Source organism: Strigops habroptila, chromosome 11 (genome assembly GCF_004027225.2).
Source record: "Strigops habroptila isolate Jane chromosome 11, bStrHab1.2.pri, whole genome shotgun sequence".
NCBI lineage: Eukaryota > Metazoa > Chordata > Aves > Psittaciformes > Psittacidae > Strigops > Strigops habroptila.
Window position 1 is genome coordinate 10,612,660 of NC_046360.1, and position 24,107 is coordinate 10,636,766.

The following is a 24,107-nucleotide window of genomic DNA, read 5'->3' on the forward strand; positions in this document are numbered from 1 at the left end:
CATGTAGAGACCATTCAGTAGTCAACAAATTGGAAGATGTCCAGGAACATTTTACTAATTTAGGTGTAGCCATATAATTTGAAGCTTATATTTTTATTGTTGCAGCAAGTAACATTGAGAAACCAGATTGATCTTGTTCCTGCTGCTTTCTTTTTGTATGCTATCATCTACTACAACTAAACTACACAAGTTGGGTACATATGCTCTCAGTTTGTAACTCACCACCAGGTTGAAGTCTTTGGCAAAAAGGAACAGTAAGAGCAGTGCTAGTGGAAATGCAAAGGCAGGCAGAGGCAGGTTTTCAGTGCAGCTGTACCATGTGAAAGAATAAACCAAAGGTCTCACCTTCCTTATTGATAGTGAGGGGAATGTTGTGGACTGTCTGAAGCTTCACACAGGAGTTTGTCAGCATCTGGAGTTCCACCGATGTGAGTGAGAAGCTTTTAAAACCTGCCGAGGAGAGTCAAAGAGGGAGGAATTAAGATTCAAAGCAGAGGCTGGATGCATGCTTTCTCAATCTGGGCATACAGGGGACAGCTGCTCCCTGGGCAATGCTCAGCAACAGGACTGTGGTGCTCGGGACTGTGCTGCTGCAGCCCAGCTCTACTGAGGGCATATTTAGTGTCCCTTTAGAGTAAAAAATCTCAGAATGGTTCATAGGAACCAGGAGTGCTCTTATTTGCTTGCAAAGCCAAAACACACCCATTGCAAAAAAGTTTCTTTGGACTGGAGCCAGATAAAAGCGTGCAGCTGATCCCTCTACCTGGAATTGCAGAGAGCTCTAATCTTTAGGGCAATAGGGAGAATCTCTCCACACATTTACCAAGTGCTCTCCCTACACATTCCCTACATATTGCTGCAAACAAAAGTCCCTCAGACAGGCTCAGATATGCAGAGACAGAAGACATCCATGTTGTGCCGGGGATTTGAACACATCTATGTCTTTCTGCAAGGAACCCTGCCCCACACTCCATCCTCTGGCCTGCCGCCCTCTAATAAGATCACAGTATTTGTACCAATGCCCATCTGAAGGACACTCACATTTCTTCTGCTGCTCACGGATATTCTCCCTCCACTCTGCCCTTTCATAGTCGGATGAAATGAGGAACGTGTAACTCTACCCAGGAAAACAGAAGAGGGGGTATGCATTAGTCTGAGTGACCACTGAGAGCAGGCCTGCTTTCAGGCCAGACAACAGGGCATGAAGACCTTGTGCAACAGCATATACAAACACACACAGCCCATGACCTCTGACTTGTACACTGAGGGAGACTACAAGAGCCACTCACCTTGCCATTGCGATTGTGTACCCGGAAGGCCATGTTGGGAGACATCAGCAGTAGGAGGGATTCCTGCTCTGACAGCTTCTTTTTCAACCTCTCAATGACCTTGCTGCCTTTATTAGCCCTCTGGAGGATGGGAGAGAGAGGGAGACAGAGGACACACATCATTCTCCAACATCTGCACCTATTTATACTGATAGATACTTCAAGATGCACAATCTCCTTCCTCTGTGAGTAGCCAAGCGGGCAGGAGAAATGCTGTCAGGAGGATCTACAGGGCCCTCAGCTGCTCAGCAAAGTGTTACCTGCAGTATCTCTACACTCAGATTTGGCTCTGCGCCCCAATTCCAGCTGCCCCAGACGACGGTGCAGAGGTGCATGGCCACTGTCCCACCTATACCCTGTACTTTCCGTTCCAGAGGCTGCAGCAGCAGCATGTCAGTGGGCAGCCATAGCACTGCCAGGTCCTCCACAAGTTTCCTTATTTAAGGATACTATAAGGAACTTCTCTCTTCTCTAGAAGCTGCCCAGAAGTCTCCCACTCACTACCCACCAATCCATTTTCAGAGGTCAGCTAAACCCAAGGTTTTTCTTGGATCAAACCCAGTCCCAAGCCCAGCCAAGTGTATTGTTTGGCACTGATGCACCAAAGCGTGTATCTTAAGACTCCTGCACCTTGTGAGTAAGAGGCTTCCACACGGTGTTCCTCCTAATATCTTACTTTTTCCAGGAAGCCGTCTCTGAAAGCCAGACAGGGAATAAAGGCAGAAGCATGTTATTTGGAAGCACTGGGGATAGTCTTCTCATGGTACAAGCAATATTATTCATATCCTGTTCTACACACCAGCAGGCTTTCAGTTTTCAAAATCTTATTACTCTTTCGGGTTCCAGGAAGGTTGAGTCTAACATCTCTGAGAAAACATGTCTTGCAAGCAAGGAGAAACCTGGGCCAGAAACACCATATCTGTTGTCAGACTGTCCAGTCAGTATAATTGGTGAATATATAATTCTCTATAATATGGAGAATATATAATTCTCCATATATTTGCTGGTGCTTTGATACTGGTGAAGACAGAAGAAGCTTCAAATATGTAACTGAGCCTGCAAAAATTCAGAAGCACATGGCTTCTGACCAAAATCATTTGCAGCATCATACTTCAACAGCCAGAAACCAGCATGACACACTACCAGTCCTTGTGTCCACAGCATAAGAGCCCTGCTCCCCACACGGATGGATGCTAAGCAACAGCAGTCACGGGCAGTTCAAGTAGAGGAGCCATGGCTACAAGTACAGGTTCTTTTTGTTTCCGCCTCCTCACAGGACACTGTCATTCAAGCAATGCACTAGAACAAGCAACGATGCGCTGCAGAGCATCTGAGTATCACTGGTAACAAAACCGTACCACAAGCCTCTGCTGAACAGCCTGTTTTAGTGTGACTGCTAAAAATGTTGCGCACCTCTGGGGAATTCTGCTTCTATCAGCACCTCATCTCAACAGAGACACTGAGTCTGTACAAAAAGCTTTAACCCCTTTTACCTTTTCACGCTGGATGTCATTCTTGATCTGGGATATCTTGATCTTCATGGCATCCAGTTCCTCATCAGGTACCAGTGGGATATTGGGCACTGCCTCAGATTCATCCACCATTTGGAAACTAAGGTCAGTGAGGGGGATGTACCATTTGCAGTCATATTGTTGGCTTTTTCTGAAAGACAGAAGATACAAACCTTTTACAGTGTTTGGCAACACCCCTTGCCCTTCCCACAAGTCCTTCCCTGCTATAGTGCATAAGATACAGAACAGGGCACAACATCACTGTGACCCCCATGCAGGGAAAAGTCTGGCAAAGGGCTGCTTTCCAGCAAGAAAGCCTAAAAGGGCCAATAGCCAGTACAGCACATAATAAGGCAACTTGTTGTCTGTTTCTTTTCATCCTAAGAATCTACAATGATCTTTTGCAAACCCTTTCAGCCCTGCATGCTCTCCCTTTCAAGCATCTGCAGAGGCAATGGTCAGAAGCCATGCCATGCCTCTCACCCCGCTGCTACCTATCTTCTAAACTCAGCTCTCTCCCGTCTGAGCTAAGAGGGCCAGATGAGCCAATATGTATAAACCTCTGTGTAATCCAACCAGAAAGGAGAAACTACAGCTTGTAACTGCCATTCTCCACTAATTTCACCAGAATAATCCATTCACTTTTTTCATGTTTCACGTGATTTACTCCCTCTCCACTTCTACTGTCAGGAACATCCACTCTTGGGAATGTCCCACTCTTGTGATGGTTCATTCATCAGAAGTATGTACTTCAGAAAGGGTAGGGACAACATTTTGCTTGAGGAGGGCAAGAAGACAAGGGGGGGGTCTCTTCAAGTAGAACATTTACCAAATGAATAGAAGCCCTGCTTGATGCAGGTATGTTGGTAAAGGTTCCTCCCCTCTCATTTGTGAGGAATGTCAACAGAACTGTCTGCAGAGCTGCACTCTGGGGTTGACACATGGTCTGTTTATTGTACGCTTTCAATTTTTCTGCCTGTTAACTGGCTGTCCCTGCAAGGCCAAAATTAATAACCTCAGTAACAAAAGAATGTGAGGAATTTCACCTGTTAAAGGAAAGGGGAAGTAGAAAAACAAATAGGATCTGTCCAGAATAACAGCAGTTACAGTACATCCTATTTTACTAGGAAGGCTCAGGGCAGTGGCAGGAGGAATGAACCTTCCCTGAGGGATCAGGACTTGGCCAAGGTCTCATAATAGACAGTACTACCTTGCTGATCATGTCTTGTCTAACTACATCTTGTGGATTATGGTTACCCACTTCTGGGGTATTCAAATTCAACTGAAATTGCTGGCTAACCCCAGGATTCTGCTGAAGCTGAGGTACAAAGCACATAGTCCAGAAGGAAAACCTCACCCTCCAATCTGCTTCTTGAGCTTGGCACACAGGAACAGATCAGTAAAAAGAAAGACATGACGTAGCTTGCGAGCCCCCTCAACCAGCTCCACCATGAAACTGTCCTTCAGCAGCTGCCGGTGCTGGCGAGAAAAACAGAAACAACGGTTTAGTTAGTGCAATGTGAGCCACAGATCTGGCACTAGGGCAACACATTCCATAGACATGACTCCTACCAGTGGCAAATTCACTAACTTGGTCTAATTCAGAAAGAAAAAAGGCTATTAAATGTTTCTTGCTGTAAGCCCTTCTCCCTGCTGCTGCCCTCTCTCCCAGGGGACGAGATGGCCACGCATCTCCTTATTATCTGGTCCTGGGTCAGACTTCAGGCTTCTCTCCATCACCTCCTCCTGAGCCCAAGTGTGATTTACTGTGAGTCACTGCCCAGCTTCTGCACACTCAAGGGCCAGAACCACCGACAGAACATCATACCCTCACAAACCAGCAGAGAGCAGCAAACATCACTGTTTTCAGCTCAAGCCACCTCACCAGGGAGAAAGAGGAGCAAACACCTCCACTCCCCATTCACAACAGTAGTTTGTCAACTTTAACAGCTGAATGCCATTGCTGCTGCTTTATTGCAAGTGCTGTTAAGGGATAATTCCAGAAGAAAATGTGTGTCTAGTAAATTTCTAGGAAGTCCCTTATCAGCCTGTGTTTAAACAGGACCATCTGGATATGTCCCCACCCTGTGCCTATATAGATCTTTTATATATCATATAAACATTCCCAAACCTAGAAGATGCAACAAAGCTGCACAACCCTGATGCCTTTATTCCTGTTTCTAGTTCTAGGGAGCTGCAGGCAGAAGCATCGTTTTCCTAATTCCCTTATGGGAACTCTGTACTCAGACAAAAAGACTGGAGCACTAGCACCAAGACAGATGGCTGTGTGCTGTTACCAGTGACCAAGCCAGGAGTTTCAAGCCCTGCTCTATGCTCAGACCTTCTGCTCAGCTGGCAGGATCAATAAGACTCTGAGTACACATCTGGAATAGGTATCTCCCACTGATTTTCAAACAGAAGTATGGGGTATACAACTTTGGGCAAATTTTATTCCCACCAGTATGTATAGCTGCAGTGTTGCCTTGCTTCACAGCCAGTACAAGCAGGAACCATCAGCTCATCCACACATGCCAAGGTATGCTAAAGTACTTTTTTCTGACCTGTACTATTTCCTTGCTATTCCAGCTAAGAGGGTGCTACCCTGACACCAAGGAGCAACATGTTACACATACCGTATATGCCCATACAGCACCACAGCCAGGGATGGGAGAGATGTGCCAACACCACCCAACACTAACCAACACCTCCCCTGCTGTCTCTCACTGTCAGCCTTCTCCAGGCCCGTGCTCTGGATTCGTCAGCACAACTCACTCCTGACCTGCAGTATCTCAGAGATCCCCACACTGGGACCACATACACAAACCCCATCCATGCCCAAGAGGCAGCTGTGCTCAGCTATGCAGCAGCAACAGGAAAGCAGTTAACCTGAGCAAGGTCAGGACATCCAAAGCAGCACTGAAGCATCTGTTTCCCAGGTTATGCCCCATCGGTTCTGTTTGCTGCGTGACTCAACAAGCCCTGCACACATTTACTGCAGTGGGTGTGGGAGTGCAAACCCCCATGCTGCCTCTCCTTCCGCCTGCCACCCTTCCCACCCTCCTCTCCCAAAGGAAAACAAACCACATCAGTCCCAAGCCCAGCAGGCATCATGGCAAGGAACACAAGGCAGAGAAATGCCCTTGCAGACAAAATTCTTGTTTCCACACTCTGTCCTACAGCACTCTAAACTTCCTGACATGGACTAAGAACCTGCATTTTCCTGTCTGCAGCTGCACCAGCACCACAGCTAGCTGTTAACAACACACTCGTAGCAGTGTCAGCACCTCGTCTTGGTGCTGCCTTCCATTACACAAAGGTCCTGAAAACCTGCGAGCGGCAGCAAAAAGCTGCACCTTTCCCATAACAGCAGAAAGCAAGGCTGCTCCCTAGCAGACTGTTGCACCATCTCTGAGCAGGAATCTGTGGAGATCTGGCATCCAGCAGTGATTCAGAAAAGCCTGTACATATGTTAATGTTTATTTTTAGGTGGGTGTGATCCTCCTAGCTGCTCCTCAGTGGTTTTGGAGAGGATGCTGCCTGCATTCATGTCCCTGCTGCTGATGCGCACTTGTGCATGCCTCTGCCTCCTGCCTGGCCAACCGACCCCAGGTAGGAAACCAGAAACAGAGCTTGGAAGAGAAATAAATAACAAGGCGGAGAAAATACCTTGTCAGTAGCAAAAACACTCTCCACAGCTGCAAAGAATTTCATTTTGGAACAATAATGAAGAAGGGAAAGATATTTTCTGAGCACGCCAAAACCCTGATCTCAGATTTCTAGATCTGATGCATATTAATTATGCTGCAAATCAGCTCAGCTCCTCTGGGGTAATAAGAATAGCTGCTTGTTGCCAGCTCAACCTCTGCTCATCGTTTGTAGTGTAAAGATGTTCTCACAGCTCAATCATCTCTGCTACCCTGCAGGATATGGCACAGTCCCTTTCCTACCTGGCAGGGACATGGCAGTGTCCTAACCTGCCCTTCTGTCCCCCTCTGCCAGGCACTGGCAGTGTGTGAGATCAGCCAAGACGTCAGCCCAGCACCCTGATGAGTGTTCCCAGCAGAAAAATACCCCAAGCTAGCTCAGAGCACAGGCTCAGCACGCCATCTCTGCTTGTGGCAGAGACAGGTCAACAACATGTGCTTCTTCACAGGCAATGGAGGGCACAGGCCCACGACAGCTGTTCGAGGACTGTGAAGGACTACTGCTCAGCCCTAGATCAGCCCCCTGGTTTTGGCAGTATTCCAGTACCATCATCTAGACCGGAGCATTTTCAAGACAAGCGTGTCCTCAAGTGAAGGGGAGGCCCATGCAGAGGCACTAGAGACTGGAAACCTTTGTGTCAGGCCTCCACAAAGTTAGAAAAGAGCCCATCAGTATTCCCTGCAGCAAGTCTACAGACCTCCCCCCAAGTTCTGCCTGGTCCAACCAGGCCACTCCTCCTCCTCCTGTCTTCCAAAGTCGCACCTAAATGGCCACTGCGCAATCAATTCTTGGCTGTCACCATCCAAGCAGACTTCTCCCAAACAGCCATGCACTCTGTCCCACATCTCCCCGAAGCCCAAGCAGAAATCTCAGCCATACAATGCCAAAACAGGGATGTGATTCAACAGCCTTCATAGTTCCTATCTGGGACTGAGGTACTCATTTGCACTGAATTTATTTTGGTAGCACTCCTGGGTACAAAATACCCTGACTGACATGAGACACAGTGCTACCATGAGGCAGCAGACTTTGGCAGCCTGACCTCCCAGAAAGAGAGCTGGGTGGGAGGATGACAAGACTGGATTTCCTAAACTTGACTGGAACAGAAGTAAAGAGGTGAAAGGGATGTATTCCAGTCAGCCCCTCAGAGGAAAACGCTGAGCTTCCCAGACACTTCATTCTTCCTATCTTCTCGCCCATGAGCTGGTTGAGAAGGTCTCCCTTCAGCAAGCGGCAGGGGTAAACTGCCACAAAAGCAACCAACTATCTGGGGAGGAGAGGACAGGAGAAAACATTTGTGGATGCTTGATATTAGATCTAACTACCAGCTTCTCTTGGAAAACAGGACTTTGGTTAGGGCTGGGCACAATAGGCATGCCCCAGGCTGCTCAGCATCGGTGCAGCAGCGGAGGAGTGCTCCCAGCAAAGGGTCACATCCTCTGCTGCAAATGATTCATCTTGCTGGGAGGGCTCAGCAGGTCAGAGGGAAACAATAAAAGGATTTCCCAACTGGCTTACCAGATCCCTGCCAAACCCCACAGTGAGGGAGCGCACCTTCCCGGACCTCCTGACATGAGTCAGCCCATCCTACCCCACCAGGGGGCCAGCAGCCCCCTCAAACAGGACTCAGGCCAGCCGGATGCCCATCCCACCTCAGCTCCACAGGCCTTCTCTAGCAGTTTGGGAACCAAAGCCCACTTTGGTCAGCTACTCCCACCCAGGGCCAGCAACAGCTATTCTTTTGGTGGCCTCCTGTTAAACAGGGTCTCTTGAAACATGAGGTCTTCCAATTGGTTGATCCTGCTGCACGTGACATACAATAGCCTACGTGTGGGAAACCATCTCTCTGCCTTGTTTTCAAAGTTACTCTGAAATGACATATAAACTACAGAAACACCAAATAAACACCCCATTAGCTTAGGATCAGAGTATCAGTACCGTGGCAGAGTGACCCCCTCTCCTCCACAGAAAGCCCCAAAACCATCAGAGGTCCAGCACCAGAGCTCAGCTCAGCTACAGAGATATGTACCAGGAGGCCTGGGGGAAAGCTTCCTATTTTGTATCCTATTGTATTTGTATCCTATTTGTATAATGGAATGAATTAGGATCATCTTTAATCTCTCGAGCAGTGCTCTGGACAAAGCAGCTCTCCCTGTACGTCTTTCAGTGTGTGGATAGCCTTTTCAGATTGCCTGTTGCTTTCCTCCTCCTTTTACACCTGTCAATGAGCATCTCCCCCTCCGCTGCTACCAACCTCACGACTACCTGTATGCTCATCATCTATTCATCCTACGTGGTTTTGTGCCATTTGCATATGCTAACTCCTGCTGCTGTCACATGCTTAACTCCAGGAAGCGTGGCCAGCTTGTCTGAGACACATTACAAAGCGTGGAACTTAAAAATCCACTCATCCAGCACCACAACTGTACAAAAGGCCATCTCCTCACTTGTGTGCCGAGGAAAGAGCTCATCCGATGTGGTGACAGCAGAGGCCCGCAGCGTGCGTGGGTGAGAGCCTGGGAAGGAGTGGAACATGTGTGATGCAGGAGGAGGAGGTTAAAAGCAGGAGATGGGTATTGGCATATGTCAGTGAGGAAGAGGTGGTTTGGCTTTCTGCAGAGTGTAGGACGAAAACGATTCCTCGTGTGCGTGTGTGGCAGGATAAAGGGATGCTCTGCCTAAGGATGGCACTGGCTGCTCTTTGAGCATTTTAATAGCCTTTCTTTTTTAATTTCCAAAGCTCCTTTCACTGGGAGCTCTCTGGCTCCAGCTGTCAGACAGGGTATGAAGCATCCAAGATCATGTTTGAGTGCTCTATTGCCAACATCTGCCCAAGGCCTCCAGAAGCAGTGGGCACCAGGTCTCAAGCTGTGCCTGGCTGCCTGTGTCTCGGCTTAGCTCCCAGCTTTTCAAAGGCTTTAGCTTGCAATTTTGCTCCCTTGCAAATGTCCTTTGTCCTTTCACTTCCCTAGCACGCTTGGTCTCTATCAAGTTAAACAGGAGCCTAAAGCAATGATACCCAGTCTCTTGACTGCAGTTTAAAACCACATTGAGAAACATGGTAAAGCAGCTTGCAAAGCAGCCTCTTCTCTACAGGGTAAAGGAAAAGGTACACAGTTGCATAACCTGATCCAACTTGTGATCTCAGGGGCTTGCTCCCAGAAGGAAGTGCCTGTCAGCCCTCTTGTGTCTAAACTGATGGGACACTAAGCCACTCAGCCAGCAGAGTGACCCAAAACTCAGAAAGGCTTCTTTTTAGGCAGCTCCAATCCTCCATGGCATCGTGGAGCACTATCACTCAAATGAACTCTGCAATTTTTTGCAGTTTCGTTAATTCCTGCTTCACAAGAATGGGCTGAATTGGCTGGAAACACAAGCCTTTATTTCTGGCAGGGAAAGACGACACATGCTCTACAGTCATCTGCATCCAGGCTTAGTTGAACAAACCCCATGCAGTCCATATAGCTGCTCTGTTAATGCAGAAAGGTTATTACTGCTCCTTTCCTTCTGGCACATAATAGTGGCACATCCTTCACCTCAAAGCGTTAGTTTTCTTGTTGCCCCAAGGGACCATCCCTGGGAGAACTTTAAACAGATTCCCCATTTAAGCCAGGAGGACAGTGGTGAAAAACAACCAGCAGTGAGGAAATCAGATGCCTGCTCCATGGTCCTAAGGGGTGGAAGATTCTCCACCACTTGCATTCTGATTCAGAATGTACAGTGCTACTCAAAACCTCTTTTCCCTCCACGCATTTGTTTGGTTATTTAGAAGGCTGGCAAAGTGGTACATGCAGACAATCCGTCAAAAAAAAGTAAAAAAGTAAAACCACAAAAGTAGAAAGATGGGAGGAAAAGGAAGGAGCAAGAGAATGCAGCAGATCAGGCTGAATGGAAAACAGACCCAAAAGTCCTCCTGGCTCCCCTGTATTGCCAGGCTGGGTCTGGTGCTCTCCTGGCTTCCTTGTACCACAGCCCTCAGCAAACCACAAAGCAGAGGAGACAAGCTACTGTCAACCTGGCAGGCAGCAAAGACCAAACTATGTGTTTGTAGGCTTAACCCACTAACACTGCCTTCCCTGTTGCGGCCCTTTCTGTCCTTCTGGTTTTATTCCCTTTGTTCCCATCTCCTCGCACAACCTGAAATACTCATTTTGCCCAGCAAATTAAAGCAGAAAACTTTATATGCCTAAGTCTAGAATTAGAAAAAAGCCTCCTGAGCCAAGCAGAGCCAAGGGGGTGTTGTGCTGGAAGGACACCTGACATCATGCAGGAAGACAGCAGGCAAGTCAGACTCAGTCGATACTCCCAGAGCAGGGAATTACCTTCTGCAAAAGGGAGGAATTCTGTGCTGATGAGCCTGTACTCTCTCCTGACCTGCACTCCTCTCCTCAGCAGCCTGTCACTAGGGAGATTAACAACTGTCTGCTTTTCCCAGTTCAAAGCAATCCTGAAAAAAAGAGCTGGAGCGAGAGGCTGGCAAAGGAGATTTGACTCCTCCCCACGATGCACTCAAAGGAGAAAAATATTCTACACAAAAGGTGAGGACTGGGGAAAATAGATAACTGAGATCAGCACCTAAACAATACATGAGGGGAAAAGGCTGTTTTCCCTCCTTCCTTTCCACCAAGGAAATTTCAATGGGAGGAAGACAAATAATGAAAAAAGCCATCAAAGCAAGCTGGTGATTCATTAAAATAAAAATGCATTATGCATTGAGAGCAGTCAATTAGGAGATGCAAACTGCACACTGTCCTGTCACCCTCGGGGAAGCTCCAGCAAGATGAGCAGGAGGAAAGGATAAGTAGAAAAGGAAAGATTTACAGCCATAAACAAAACCCAGCTATGACCCCAAGCTGAGTAGCTTGTAGGAAGGAGCAGCCATCACTAATGCACACAGAGTAGCTGGGAGCAGACTTGTGTCTCTGGGTTACCATGCAGAGAGTGAACGTACCTACTCTCTAGACACAGAGCGGTGTCAACTGGGGCATTACTGCTTTGAAAAAAGTGGGATATTAGTGCTAAATGACTAGAGAAAGCATCCACCATCAGATTCCCAGAGTGAAAGGCAAACTATGGGAAGCATCAAAAGCAAGTCCTTTTCTTCCCTGGGCTCAGTGAAAGACGTGTGCAGTAAGCGAGAGCACAAGGTTTTCCAGTCTCCTCCAGCACACCCACAGCCCTCTCCTTGGATACTGCTTCTTCTTTCCCTCCCCACATCATACATGGAGTCACAGCAGGACCAGTGAGAGTGTGAACAGGCCTGCTGAGCCCAATCCTGACAAGCCTCCCCTTCCAGCTAGGATCTGACAAATACATCACTCCAAACAGAGATCATCGGGATCACTGAGGTCCTCAGCCTCCAACTGCTGCAGACTTCCTCAGTTGACAAAATGAGACAACAAACAAGACTTGCACGACAAAGTGCACCGAATTCCCAGTACTGCAGCTTGTAGGTGATGTTTCCTCACCTTTTTCTCCTCCCAGGCTTTCTGTTTGGTTTCAGTTTGTAGGTAAAATACAAGCCCGTTTAATGCATAGCAATACGCATCATAGAAATTATGTAAGACAAATGATTATAACAATGCTCAGGACAAAACTCTCATCATACTTCTCCTCTGGGTTTCCAAACTGTTTTCTGAACAGAAAACAGAGGGGAGCTGTACCACATTCTTTCGGGAACAGGGAGGACACTGCACAAACTGTATCTCAGCAACAAACAAATTAATAGTGTAACTTCCTAGTCTGCTCTACAACCCTTAGAAACTCAGAAAATAATGAAAGCAGGAAGACTCACCTCCCCCTTCTTTACAGTCATTGACTGCCGGCGAGGAGTGATCTCCTCATTGATGCTGGAGAGGAAGTTCTGTGAGATCCGCAGAGCATCCTGCAGGAGTGGATGATCAGGGTGGCTCACTGGAGTGTGCTTGAGCAAATCCTGACACCAGAAACACAAATAAAGAAGAGAGCTATGAGCAGCACTCCAGTGCTGCTGGAGGTTCTGAGGGCCCCTAACAGAGGTGTTGGACAAGATGCTCCAGCTTCTTCTTATGGATTAAAGCAAGGCTTCATTTCTAGAGGAAGAGGATAATACTCTGTGCTTTCTGGTGCTACTGAAGAAGTAGCAGGGTCATACCGATGAACTCCCTCCCCTTAATGTAAATGTAAAAGGCTCTTATGCAGCATGACAGGTTTATTTTTGCAATCCTGTACCTCCATGGAAAATTTGAAGGGCAAAGAAAATAAGAAAGGGGCCTAAAGTTTGAAAACCACCTTTCAGATACTTACATGCAGAACAAGTGTGCTGCGAGTCACTCGATCGACTGGCTTGTATAGTAGAGCTGTGAACAAAAATGCAGAAACATAAGGAAGAGGTACTTAAACACAGCCCCTACAGAGGAACTTGTCCAATGCCACTGATTGTAAAGGCACAGGTTTATTAACCAGTGAGCTACTGGAAAATTCCCCTCTCTAAGGTTAATGTGCTGCACAGCCAATAAAACACACATGAAAACACAGAGGAAACATGCTCCACAGCAAACACATGCCCGCTTGTGAGCATGCCCTGCCAGGCAGCAGCTGAGGAATACACAAGGTAGTACAGAACAACTGCACACAGCATGGGACACTTTGGATAATTCCCTGGCAGCCTGCCTGGTCCCACAGATCAGAATTGGTTCTTGCACTCAGAGTTGCCAAGGAGGTCCCTGAAAGACTGGCAGCGCATCCCTCCTTCTGGAGTTCAGCATGACATGTTGAGTGCTGCCAAATCCTGACAGTAGGCCAAAACATAAAGGGGATTGGCTTTTATATTAGTGAGTATGGAAGCTTGTTATAACATGGGTCATCTTCTACTTACGTGCATAGAGCCAAGCACCACAGAACCTGATCTTGACCAAGCTTTCTAGATGCTACCACAGGCAAAAGCCCATATAACAATAACTGCTAGGATTGTGTTTGTGCTATCACTGGGTAGCAGATGTTCTCTTAAAATCACAGCAGTCCTTTGGTTGGCCTGGTTTTGCCCAAAGGGACTGATGAGGTTTTAAACTGGACAAGGGCTTCCCCATGCATGCATGCAGCTTACTGTGCACGAGCTCTGCTACTTAGCAAAAGGGAACTGATGTCCATAATCTTCCAGCATTTAAAAAGAAAAAGGGAGAGTGGAGGTTTGGCAACAGCCTCCAACAGTCCTGACAAACCAGTCTCCTCTGCATGGATCACTCACTTTCCAAGGAATTTTTCGTCGTCTGATCTTTAGATTCCTTTGTGCTTCTAGCCTTTAGATTCTAAAAGAAAAAGAAAACCCACGTAGCAGATGGTCAATCACCTTGAAATATCACATGGGAATGTAAGAGGCTATCTGCTTCTCTAAGGAAGGGCCTAAGGTGGAATGGAAGACAGCCCTATCACAGTGCAAGTCAGGGAAGGAAAAATGTGCTTTCCTTCTTGGTAAAGCCACCATTGCCATGTCACAGGCACCCACATATCTCAAATACTAAACAATTATCTCAGGAGTGCACATCAATAGAGATGCAGTGAAGCAGGGAACCACCTCTAGTGTTCCCTGGTGGTGAGTGACAAGGATGGTGGAGTTTTTACATCACCTGCAGGAGAAAGGCATATCCATAAAGATGCAGCCATTGTCACAGCATGTGTACACCACCAATAAAGTACTGGATTGGGATTCAGTACTCTCAGGTTATACTTCCTTATACCTGTACTCAGAACTGGGTGACCTTGGACAAGTCAGCTCTTTCATGGCATAAAAGAAGAATACCTGTGACTCTTCTCTTCGCACATGGACTGTGAAGCTACATCCACTAATGTGCTGAGCTCTGAAATCCTCACCAAGACACAAATGCAAAAGTATCAACATCATCATTCCAAATACAGAAGATACTAGCACAATTTCAGAGTTATCCTTCAGAAAACAGCAAAAACAAGGCATTTGCACAGAGCCCAGGACCCTGAGGCCATAATCTCTATTTTGTCTTCTAGGAACTACCATAATACTATTTATACATATTATTAAATGGGTATGTCCTTTAAATGCATTTTAGTACTGATAGAAAAGCACAGGGGAAGCTACATTACTTCCAGGCAAAGGAATGTAGAGCCAGCCAGGCAAAGGACCAGAACCTGATGGAAATCCTCAGGAAAGGAAAGAATAGACAACTTTTGCAGTCTGATGAGTAGTACAGCGGGTCCCAAAAAGCAAGCCCTGCTTCCGTCATTTCACAAAGGGAACGCGTTTTACCTCTTTATCATAAACATCCAAAGGGACGTGCAATACTGAATGTACTCAGGAGTTTTTTCAGAGCAATAAACACCCCTAGTATTATTGAGCTCTGATTATTTATCTGCTTGTTTGTAAGGACACACATATAATTTCAAGTATTTCTTGGCAACCGAGTTCTTCAAGATACAATCACCGCAATACAAAGATCAATGAGACCATGCACTGCAGGCAAAGCTGGTGGCCTGGGGAGCCTGAAAAAGTATTCAAAATATTTTGACCCAAGGTACTCCTCTTAAAGGGAGGAAATTGAAGCAGCCCAATGAATAATGCTACAGATTACGAATGACATGCCTGCCTTTTTTAACACAGAGTTACCCTCTCCTCTCCATGCCAGTGAAGCCTACAATTCCACTGATAGCCACAATACAAGCCAGTCGGGATGGCTTTTTACACCAGAGTCAGCATCATTATTAGCAAGAGAAATACCTGAGCAACAAAAATACAGCCTTCCCTTCTAGAAATGGCACAGAGCTGACAAGTTCAAAGCAATGCCAGTTTTTACAAAATCCTCTGGGTGGGGACAGCACATAAAAGCTGTTTATGTGACAACCGCTGTAGGTCCAAAGTATAAATGGTTGTAAGAACACGAGCTGAAGCACTGAGCCTAACAGGAGCTCACAACTCCTCCTCCAGAAGTCAGAGCTGCAAAGATTCTTGGAGGACAGACAGGAGTGACATCGCAGGGTATTAGTCAGATCCAGACAGCTCATGTGTCTGAATACCGTGACATTACCTCAGAGATTTCAGCAAACTGAGCATTGGCTTGGCAGCATTTCTCTGCTGTCTCCATAGCAACTTCATAGTTATCCACAAAGGCCCGGTACACTCCCAGCTGGCTGGCCTGCAGGAAGCAAAACAAAATCAAATGAATGCTGGGGAAGAAGAGAGTTTGGGATGGCCAGCCTCAGTATCCAATGATCAGGTCGTGTCCCTTCATGCCAAAGAATTATACAGAATGTTAAGCAGGCCCAGAAAGACATCTCTGACCTGTCAGCTTTGCTTAACCAGCACAGGTGCTCCCATGCACTCAGTTCGATCTATGCTGAACAAGTTCATTTGTGAAGGATGTGGAAGCCTGAGAGAATGACACATCCTTATTATTGCCATCTATTTTTCCTTTCTGAACTGCCAGATTAGTATTTATTAATATTTTAGCTTCTTGATGTAACTGGAACTGCTGGCTATTTGCCACAAAATATGAATCAGACAGGAATGATTCAGCCCAACAGCACAAATGTGACCCCAGTAAGCTACTTGCTGGCTTTTGCATGATGGAGACACTAAATCAAACCCATATCTGCACTAGTGGAAACCATTATAAAGGCAGTAGAGTGCTGAAAATATACAAGAGAGATCCAGGGCACAACCTGTTTGGAAGGCAGTGACAGCAGCACTATGTGACAGAACATGGCAGTTTTTCCAGCAGAAGGAATATGCAATTGGTCCAGACGAAGACGGAGCAGGCCTCAGAGTGCAGTAATAAGCCACTGTTATCACTGAGTCTTAGTACTGATCCCATTGGCTGACTTAGGAATCACAGCCATATTCATGCCAGAGAACATAAGATCCAGCTCGGGAAATCCCTGGGCAGCTTCCAAGCTTGTCTGGACTGCAGAGCTGGTTTTGTGTTGCAGAGCTCCACAGGCTGTGCTTGTAAACACCTCAGCAGCTTGAACATGCTTGCAAGTCCATGGTCAGTAGTGAGCCGACAGGTTGAGTGCCCTGAAAGGCTCCATTACAAAGAAGTTTGTTACCAGAAGAGCTTGCACTTACCTTATGATATCTGGAACTTCCCTGACACTTCTGCCCAAGAAATGCAACAGGCAGAGCAGTTAACTCGCCACCGACAGTGCTCTTTTCCTCTCCTGCTCCCTTATAATGATTGTTTCCCATTCTCTATGGAGTTTTGTGCAAGAGACATTGGAAGAGAAAAAGCCACTCTGAGAAGAACATTCCCGGCCCAAGCGAGGCTGAGAAACAGTGAGCTGTTCCCTGGGACACATTTTACTGAAAGATTAGGAACCAATCTCAACCCTCATACAAAATAACACAGTTATGACTGAAGGAAACCAGGCCCATTTATAACAAGGATGACCTTGGCCCCAGGACTGTGGAGCCACTGGGGCACAATTCTGTGAAGAAGCTGCTGTTAGAAATACTGATCATTTGCAGGGCTTATGACATTCAGGGTTGGATGACGCCGGCTAACGCAGCAGACCTTTAAAGCTTCTCCATTCCTGTGTGGCTCTTCCATTTCTTGCTACTCCTGAACAATCGTTCTAAGCTTCTGTTTTCCTCCTCTAAACATGCCATCATGAGAACACCTTTTTCATTATAAACTGAGCTTCCAATCAAAGCAATAACACTCACACAACATGTTCGTGCTGGTTTAAATTTTCTCTTTTTCAATTAAAAAGAACACACTGAAAATGAAACAAGCTTTGCAGAAATAACTGGCTTTTGGTTAAAAGCTTTTCAGTTCTTGAAAACTACCAGTGATAATATTAGTTAAATATTTCTTCATTTCTAAAACCAGTTCTAAAGTGTTTCCTTTCTAGTTTAAAAATGTATACAAAATATGCCCCAAAAATGAGAAGCGTATTTCACACTCACGTGCCTAGCATCTTTCTTTTCTTTAGTTTCAAAAGGAAAAAGGTGGAATAACTGTCACTGATGTTGCAAAAGGATTGCACTTTGTGCCAGACCACACGAAATTCTAAAACTCCATGCATGCAGTGTCTATAACTTCAATCTACGGTGCCTTGTTTTGCATGATATTAAAGAATATGAATGTCCCCAGGGACTTCAGAATAATAACAAGGATTCCAGGATTTATCATCAGATTGCATGACATGACCACGAGTAAACAATCTGCTCCAAAAGATGTGATGTACATCCAGTATAGATGTCTTGTAATGCCTGATGATCTTGCTATCTCATCTAGATGCTACCCATTGCCTGCCAAGAATTATTAGCTTCATTTCATCCAGCAAATAGTTCAAATTCCCAATGATACTCTACCAAAGTACCAGAAACTGAAACCAATAAGCTAGCTCAAATCTTCCTGCACTAGGGCAATTTGGTCCTTTGCTTCCAACACTAATCCAACAAAATCAATGATTCTGTCACAAATGCAGAAAAATCAGGGGAACATAACAGAATACCAGAAAGGCTTAACTCCTGCACCTGTGATCATTATCAAGAAAGGGTCTTCAACAAAGGCCTAAGTAGCTCTATGGCAATTCAAAGCTTGCTCAACAGCCAGCACTGGTAAAGAATATATTGAGGTCTTCTTCAGTTAGTGCTATCTCCATTCCTGCACTACACTTTCAGTGCAGTTTGTGAGGCTTCCACTTTCAGCAGCCTTCTGTATCTTTGCTCCCTCCAACCAGCAGCAGGTGGTTTGGTCTTCTTAAACCAGTTGCTCAAATTGCATACCACAAACTACTCACCAAGGCACCGACTTGACCCCTTCTGGCTAAAACATGCTGGCAGTGAAAAGCAGATTCCAATATTTTGATCTTGAGCTGCTGGCATTCATGGAAAACATCATCTTCCAGGCCCATCTCCTCCTGCTCCATAGGAGATGGGGCTGGTGCTGGGCTCCACAGCTGCTAACAATTGAGTGGTAAAGCACACTCCCTATCCAATAAACCCCTCACTGAAATGTCACTCCTGCCCTGAGAATCAGAGGCACCTCAGGAACACAGAGATTCTCTTCTTTTCTAAAAAGGAAAAAACCAGCTTCTTTAATCCTTTGCTCTCTGCACATGCTAGGGGAGAGGTTAAAAGGGGCCAAAGGAATCTCCTAGAATACAAACAACTTGTCATCTGGCTCAGAAACTCAGTAATTTTAATTCAGCCTCAGGAGTGTGCTGTATATGGCTTTGTACTGTTCTGCACTCAGAGAATTTCGTTGAGGTTGCTTGGAGGATTCTCAGCAGCAGGTTGACTAGATCAGCATAGTAGCTAGGGGGAAAAAAAAGGCCAGGATGGTGGTAGGAAAGCAAAACCAAAGGTGATGACCAGAAACTAGAGAAAATCAGCACAAGATAGAGCAATGCACCACAGAGAGAAGGAAGTACATGTGAAGGACTTCAGCAAGAACGAGAAACACTTAGCTGTTGGTATTAAAAAGTATGCTTTTAAACACTGCCATTCTCCCATCTTCCTCTAAAGTAAATGGTTTGACGACACTGCAGACACCCTGGATACTCAACATTTCTCTGATATTGTATTAGTAGCAAAGCTTGCTGGAGTCTTTAATTACAGGCAATGAAGCAGCCACTTCTGCTCAGGCCCTTCACTGCAGTGGCAAAGCTAGAGGCCTTTCTAACTAAGCTATCATCCCTTTCATCCTTTCAGTCTATGCACAGCCAAAGGGAACCATACCAGCACCTGCGAGATGAATGAGAGGTATCAGGACCTTTGGTGATGGCAGCTGACTCACCAGCTTCTGGAAGAGGTCCCCTACACGCTGCTGGTGACTCCACTGCTGCACTCGGGGAAAGAGCCCATCGTAGAATTCTTTGTGGATCTCATAGAGCTCAGGCACTTTGAAGAATATTGTCTCAATCTGCTGACTAGTCAGCACAGGCTGAGAGGTGGTGGCAGCTGCTTTCAAAGGCTTCATAGGCTGAAATGAGGAACGAAGGAAATCATCATCATGCAAACCAAATACATTCACCCTTGCCACAGTACAACACATCCCTCCAGAGAGTTGGTTTTCATTCTATTAATAAGTGATATTTGCATTCACACAACTCCTGAAAGTACAACATTAACAAGTTCTCTCATAGGGATCTGCCGTGGTAGGTGGATTTTCCCCAGGATATTAATGGTGCGATTAAAATCCCTTTGCACTCCATTTCCTTCATCTCTGTCCAACTGTACAGCAATGTGTCTAATAACTAGCACAGGATACTTAAAGATACAGCTCCTGGATACTACTACACTAATAACTGCCTGGTTGTGCCATATCCAGTCCTTTCTTTAAGCCTCTCTCTCCCTATTGGAGGAGCAACAGGTTCCCTTTGCACCCAGCAATTTGTAACCCATGATATGTGAAGTTCTGGGAAACTCTAGATGGAAGCAGCAATGAAAATTCAAGTACCAGTGTTTGAAATGATATCTGCCACCAGCACTTACCAGCAGCAGAGCCTCCAGGTGGCTCAGGTAGGTTTCCTCACTGGCTAGGATTCCTGATAGGACCCATTTTCTCATCTCCAGGCCTTTCTCCAGATCTGGCTCACTCTACAAAGTTGTTAAAGAGAAGGAAGAAAAAAAAAAAAACAAACAAACCCACAATTAAATAAAAAGGGGGGGAGGGAAGGAAAAAAAACCAAGAATAAGGATGGAGAGTTAAAGATATCATTCAGTTGAACACAGCATACTGGTTTTGGTTTTTGTGTGGTTTCTTTTTTCTTTTTACTTCCAGACTGAAAAACCCCAACCAAGCAAAAGACCTACCTGAGCTCAGTGTCCTATTTCTAGAAAATGGAAACATAAAACAAAGAGTTTTGTATTTCCTAGCAACTGGTGTCACTTAGATGATGTACAGGTGTTAGCTTTAGTCTTCCAACTTTGGTGCCTCAAGTAGGTGCCCAGACCTCTTCACTAAATTCAAACCACAGAACTTCAAACTTCAGCGTTTATTCTCCTAAACAAATCCCAGGGACCCTTGGGTTATGTGCAATTCACTCCTTCCTCCCACAAGAGTTCTCTATGATCTTAATCCCAAGCCATGTTTATCTCTGCAGACAGGATCATTCCCTGCACCTCCACAGATGCGCATGAATATAGAGCAGCTCCAGCCTGACACTGCTGTTAAGATTGCTGTGCTTTCTCCCACTCTCTACTATTCACCAAATTATTTTTCAGTGCCAGCTTGCACAATGTCTATTTTTAGTCAGAGGATGGAATAATCAGCACTGCTTGGAACGCACATGCTGATTTTCTTATTGGGATTCCATGAAGGAGTTTTTAATAAAAGAAAAGGGGGGAGGGGGGGATGGTGAAAAAAGAGAAAAAGAATACTTTCATGGGCAAATGTACACATCAAGGGAATACTAACATTACCCTTCCTCTCAAAACTGTCACCTGGAAAATATTTAACCTGGTAAAGTAAAATTGAGTATTTCCATAAGCTCTGGGGGAAAAAAAAAAACAACAAACGTAGCCAAACAATGGAGGTTATAAATCATGAGAAACACCTCCCTTTTATTTCCAGTTCTTTTTATTTCTGTCATTCACAGAAATAGCTTTTTCCAATTCTTGCAACCTTTTTATATTGTTAAATGTCTCTAAGAATAGAGTCAGTAGTTGGATCTGAAAGGGTGGATACTTTTCAAGAGCTTTGGGTAGGTTCTTTGGGGCTCCATCCTTCCTACCCCTCTTAATACCCAGAGGAATCTTCAGCTATTGATTTCAGCAGCAGGAGGATCAGGAAACATAGCAGTCTGCTCCACTCTATTGACTGAACATAAAGCCCTACAGCTGACAAAAAAAGCTCCATTACTTTAGGTCCTATGCTTTGAACCCTGTGGATGTATATATATGATGTTCATTATGGAGAGAAAATATCCTGGATATAGGTAAGCTTACAGTAACTAGCACATTCCAAGTGTGACTTTGAGCCTACGCACCACATGAAACCAGAAACTGTCTCAGATATTTCTGGATTCAGTCTCATCAATAACCATTCCGATTTTTGAACACTTTCATTAAATTTCACAAGCTATTTTCTAGGCTAAAAGATTTTATAAAAAAATTGTGAGGTGTCAAATCCCACCATCACCTCTTAAATAAAGTGGCAGACAGAAGCTGTTCTGAGGAAATGAGTAAAATTTACATGCACATCAGGTACTACATGGAAAAGAAGAACTTGTCTTTCCTTCCTGCCCTTCAGTGACATTCAGTAAGAACCACAGTGCCTTTTAAAATCTTGAAAGGGCATCTCAAAGAAGCCAGGAATTTGTAATTCAACAGTCATGTTCAGAAGATTTCAGGAAAACACCAGTGACAAGCTACATGGTAAAATGAATGCTGAAACAGCTTCTGTGCATCCACAGAGCACCCGGGTGACTGCCTGTTACAGCTCAAACAGAAACGTGCAACAACATTGTGACCATTCCTCATGATTTCTGTACCAGCAGTGCCTGGGTGTCTGCCTCATGGACCACTTTGTAAGACAGGCTACATACACATAATCCAGACAGGCAGCGCCACGATGCTTAACAAAGGTTGCCTTCATCCAAAGAGGCAGGGATGTAGCAGTCTTGCTGCAAGAAAAACACAATACCTCTGTGGTTTCCAAAGGTTTCTTACAATATTTACAAAAGAAAAACGCAGCCTCACAAAGAAGCATTGAGAAAAACTAACAGTGCTCCAAAGTCCTCACTGCTGAGGATGAGGTAACTGGTCAATATTGACAAAGCACTATAATTCTCTTTAGCAGGTTCTCTTGGAGGAGGTGAGGAATTAAAAGCCAGCTGGCTATGTTTGGAACATCTGTAAAGAGCAGCACACAATGACAGGTTATTTAAATAATCCAAACTTCCCCATTACAACAGTGGCACAACTGTTTTCCTTATGGCACTGAGAACAGTTTTCCTCTTCACAAATGAAAGCTTTAATTTACAAGCCAGTTCTTGCTGGGCACCGTCAGCTGACAGGGACAGCATTTTCTGCCTGAATGTTAATTTCCTCTCTTTAAGAAAGATGTGCTTTCAGAGAGACAAACATCTCCCAGGACACGCCAGAGGCCTTCCTTCCTGGCCATTATCACAAAGTTACTTTGCAAAGTGCATGGTATTGTCCAAACCCTTTTTAATAGGAGCATTTTCCACACTTGATCCTTGCAAAACCAGCCTCAGATGCAGCCAGACAGGGCAGGGCCTGGCTGCTTTAAGCTACAGTACAGCAGTTGCTGGAGAAACCCTCAGGGGAGTTTATCCAACAATCACATAGTACATTACAAGGTTTCCAATGCAATACCTCAAATTTACATACAGATTCCTCATATGTGAAAAAAAATGATCTCCTGCTGCTCCTGCTGTGCCAGGGATCAATAGGACACCATGGTGCTGCTGTCTGCATTGTGCTGCCACTCTGTATTTCCTCCTGAGAGCCCGTGCCCTGACATGAGCTTCCTGCTGAGGGAGGCCTTTTCTGAGAACGTCATCCAGGGTTGCACTGAGCAGCAGCTCTTGCTGCTAGATGAACATCTGGAGAACAGCCCGTGTGCTTCTTCAGCCTCAGGGTGCTTTTTAAGTCACACTTGTTATGAAATGTACTCCAGGCCTGAGAAATTCACTGGGAGCTGGTGCCAACATCAGGAAGAAGAGGAGTAAATTTATGAGTTGGTATTACAACATTCCTCACTCACAGAATCGGGAACAGGCTCACCTGCTCACCCAAAACAAGACACAGCAATTAGCAGGCAGAGATAAAAAGAGACTGACTTTCCAAGATGTGGTGCACCCAATGCCAAGGGCATCTTCTGCTTTGCCCATACCTGACAAAAAGGGAACCAAAGAGCAATACTGTGACCACAACAGGCTCACTGGCTGCTGTGTTTCTGCACTCCAGGCAGAAGGGCAGTTCAGAGAGGGAACATCTGGGCATAAGCATCAAGCTCCCACCAGTTCAGGGAGACCTGCCAAGGCCAAGAACTCCTTTCCCCTGCCCTGGCAAGAAGGAAGCAGTCACAAATCTTTGAGCTGCTTGTAGCAAGGGGAGGAACTGGTATCACATTAGCTATGGGAAAATACACCTATTAACCAAAGCGCAGATGGGATGGTCCCAGCCGGATGTGGGAGACGCCTGTATTGGCAAACTTTAACCACCCAGCAGGGAGTGCCTGGTGGTCAGCAGTCCACCCCATGCTTCCCACCCAGCCTGGTTAGCCTGTTTTTCACTTGTACAAGTCTGACTAGTATTTCATGTTCTGACTCTGTCCCTGCCTCTTTGATGCCAGCATTCACTTCTAGCCTTTCTCCATTGCCCTTCCATCTTTTGGTTACCTCGACGCACATGTTTCAGAACAAAACTATCTTACAAGGCTATCACAGGGCAGGAGCCAGAACATTCCTGTCTGCCTGCCATAGGAGCTGTGAGGACCCAACTTCCAGCCAGGTCTGAACAATCAGTGCTTTGCTCCTGCTCCTTATGAACTACATTAAAAAAAGAAAAGAAACAAAAGGGAAGGTGGAAAGCAGTATAAAGGAAGTTTCACGGGTATCTCATGCCAATAAGGTTCTAGTG

At 45.7% G+C, this 24,107-nt stretch overlaps 1 protein-coding gene across 1 annotated transcript in view; it reads right to left on the reverse strand.

Annotated features, from left to right (window-relative positions):
* BCR (BCR activator of RhoGEF and GTPase) overlaps positions 1-24,107 on the reverse strand; it is a 101,395-nt gene that overhangs the window by 22,827 nt on the left and 54,461 nt on the right. The window contains exons 3-13 of the mRNA XM_030500418.1: positions 19,992-20,096; positions 19,294-19,479; positions 15,577-15,684; positions 13,770-13,830; positions 12,830-12,882; positions 12,339-12,479; positions 4,197-4,318; positions 2,822-2,990; positions 1,290-1,409; positions 1,042-1,117; positions 346-450 (exon numbers count right to left, since the gene is read on the reverse strand). Of these exons, the coding sequence (XP_030356278.1) occupies positions 346-450; positions 1,042-1,117; positions 1,290-1,409; positions 2,822-2,990; positions 4,197-4,318; positions 12,339-12,479; positions 12,830-12,882; positions 13,770-13,830; positions 15,577-15,684; positions 19,294-19,479; positions 19,992-20,096 (1,246 nt within the window). The remainder of the gene's footprint in view (positions 1-345; positions 451-1,041; positions 1,118-1,289; positions 1,410-2,821; positions 2,991-4,196; positions 4,319-12,338; positions 12,480-12,829; positions 12,883-13,769; positions 13,831-15,576; positions 15,685-19,293; positions 19,480-19,991; positions 20,097-24,107) is intronic.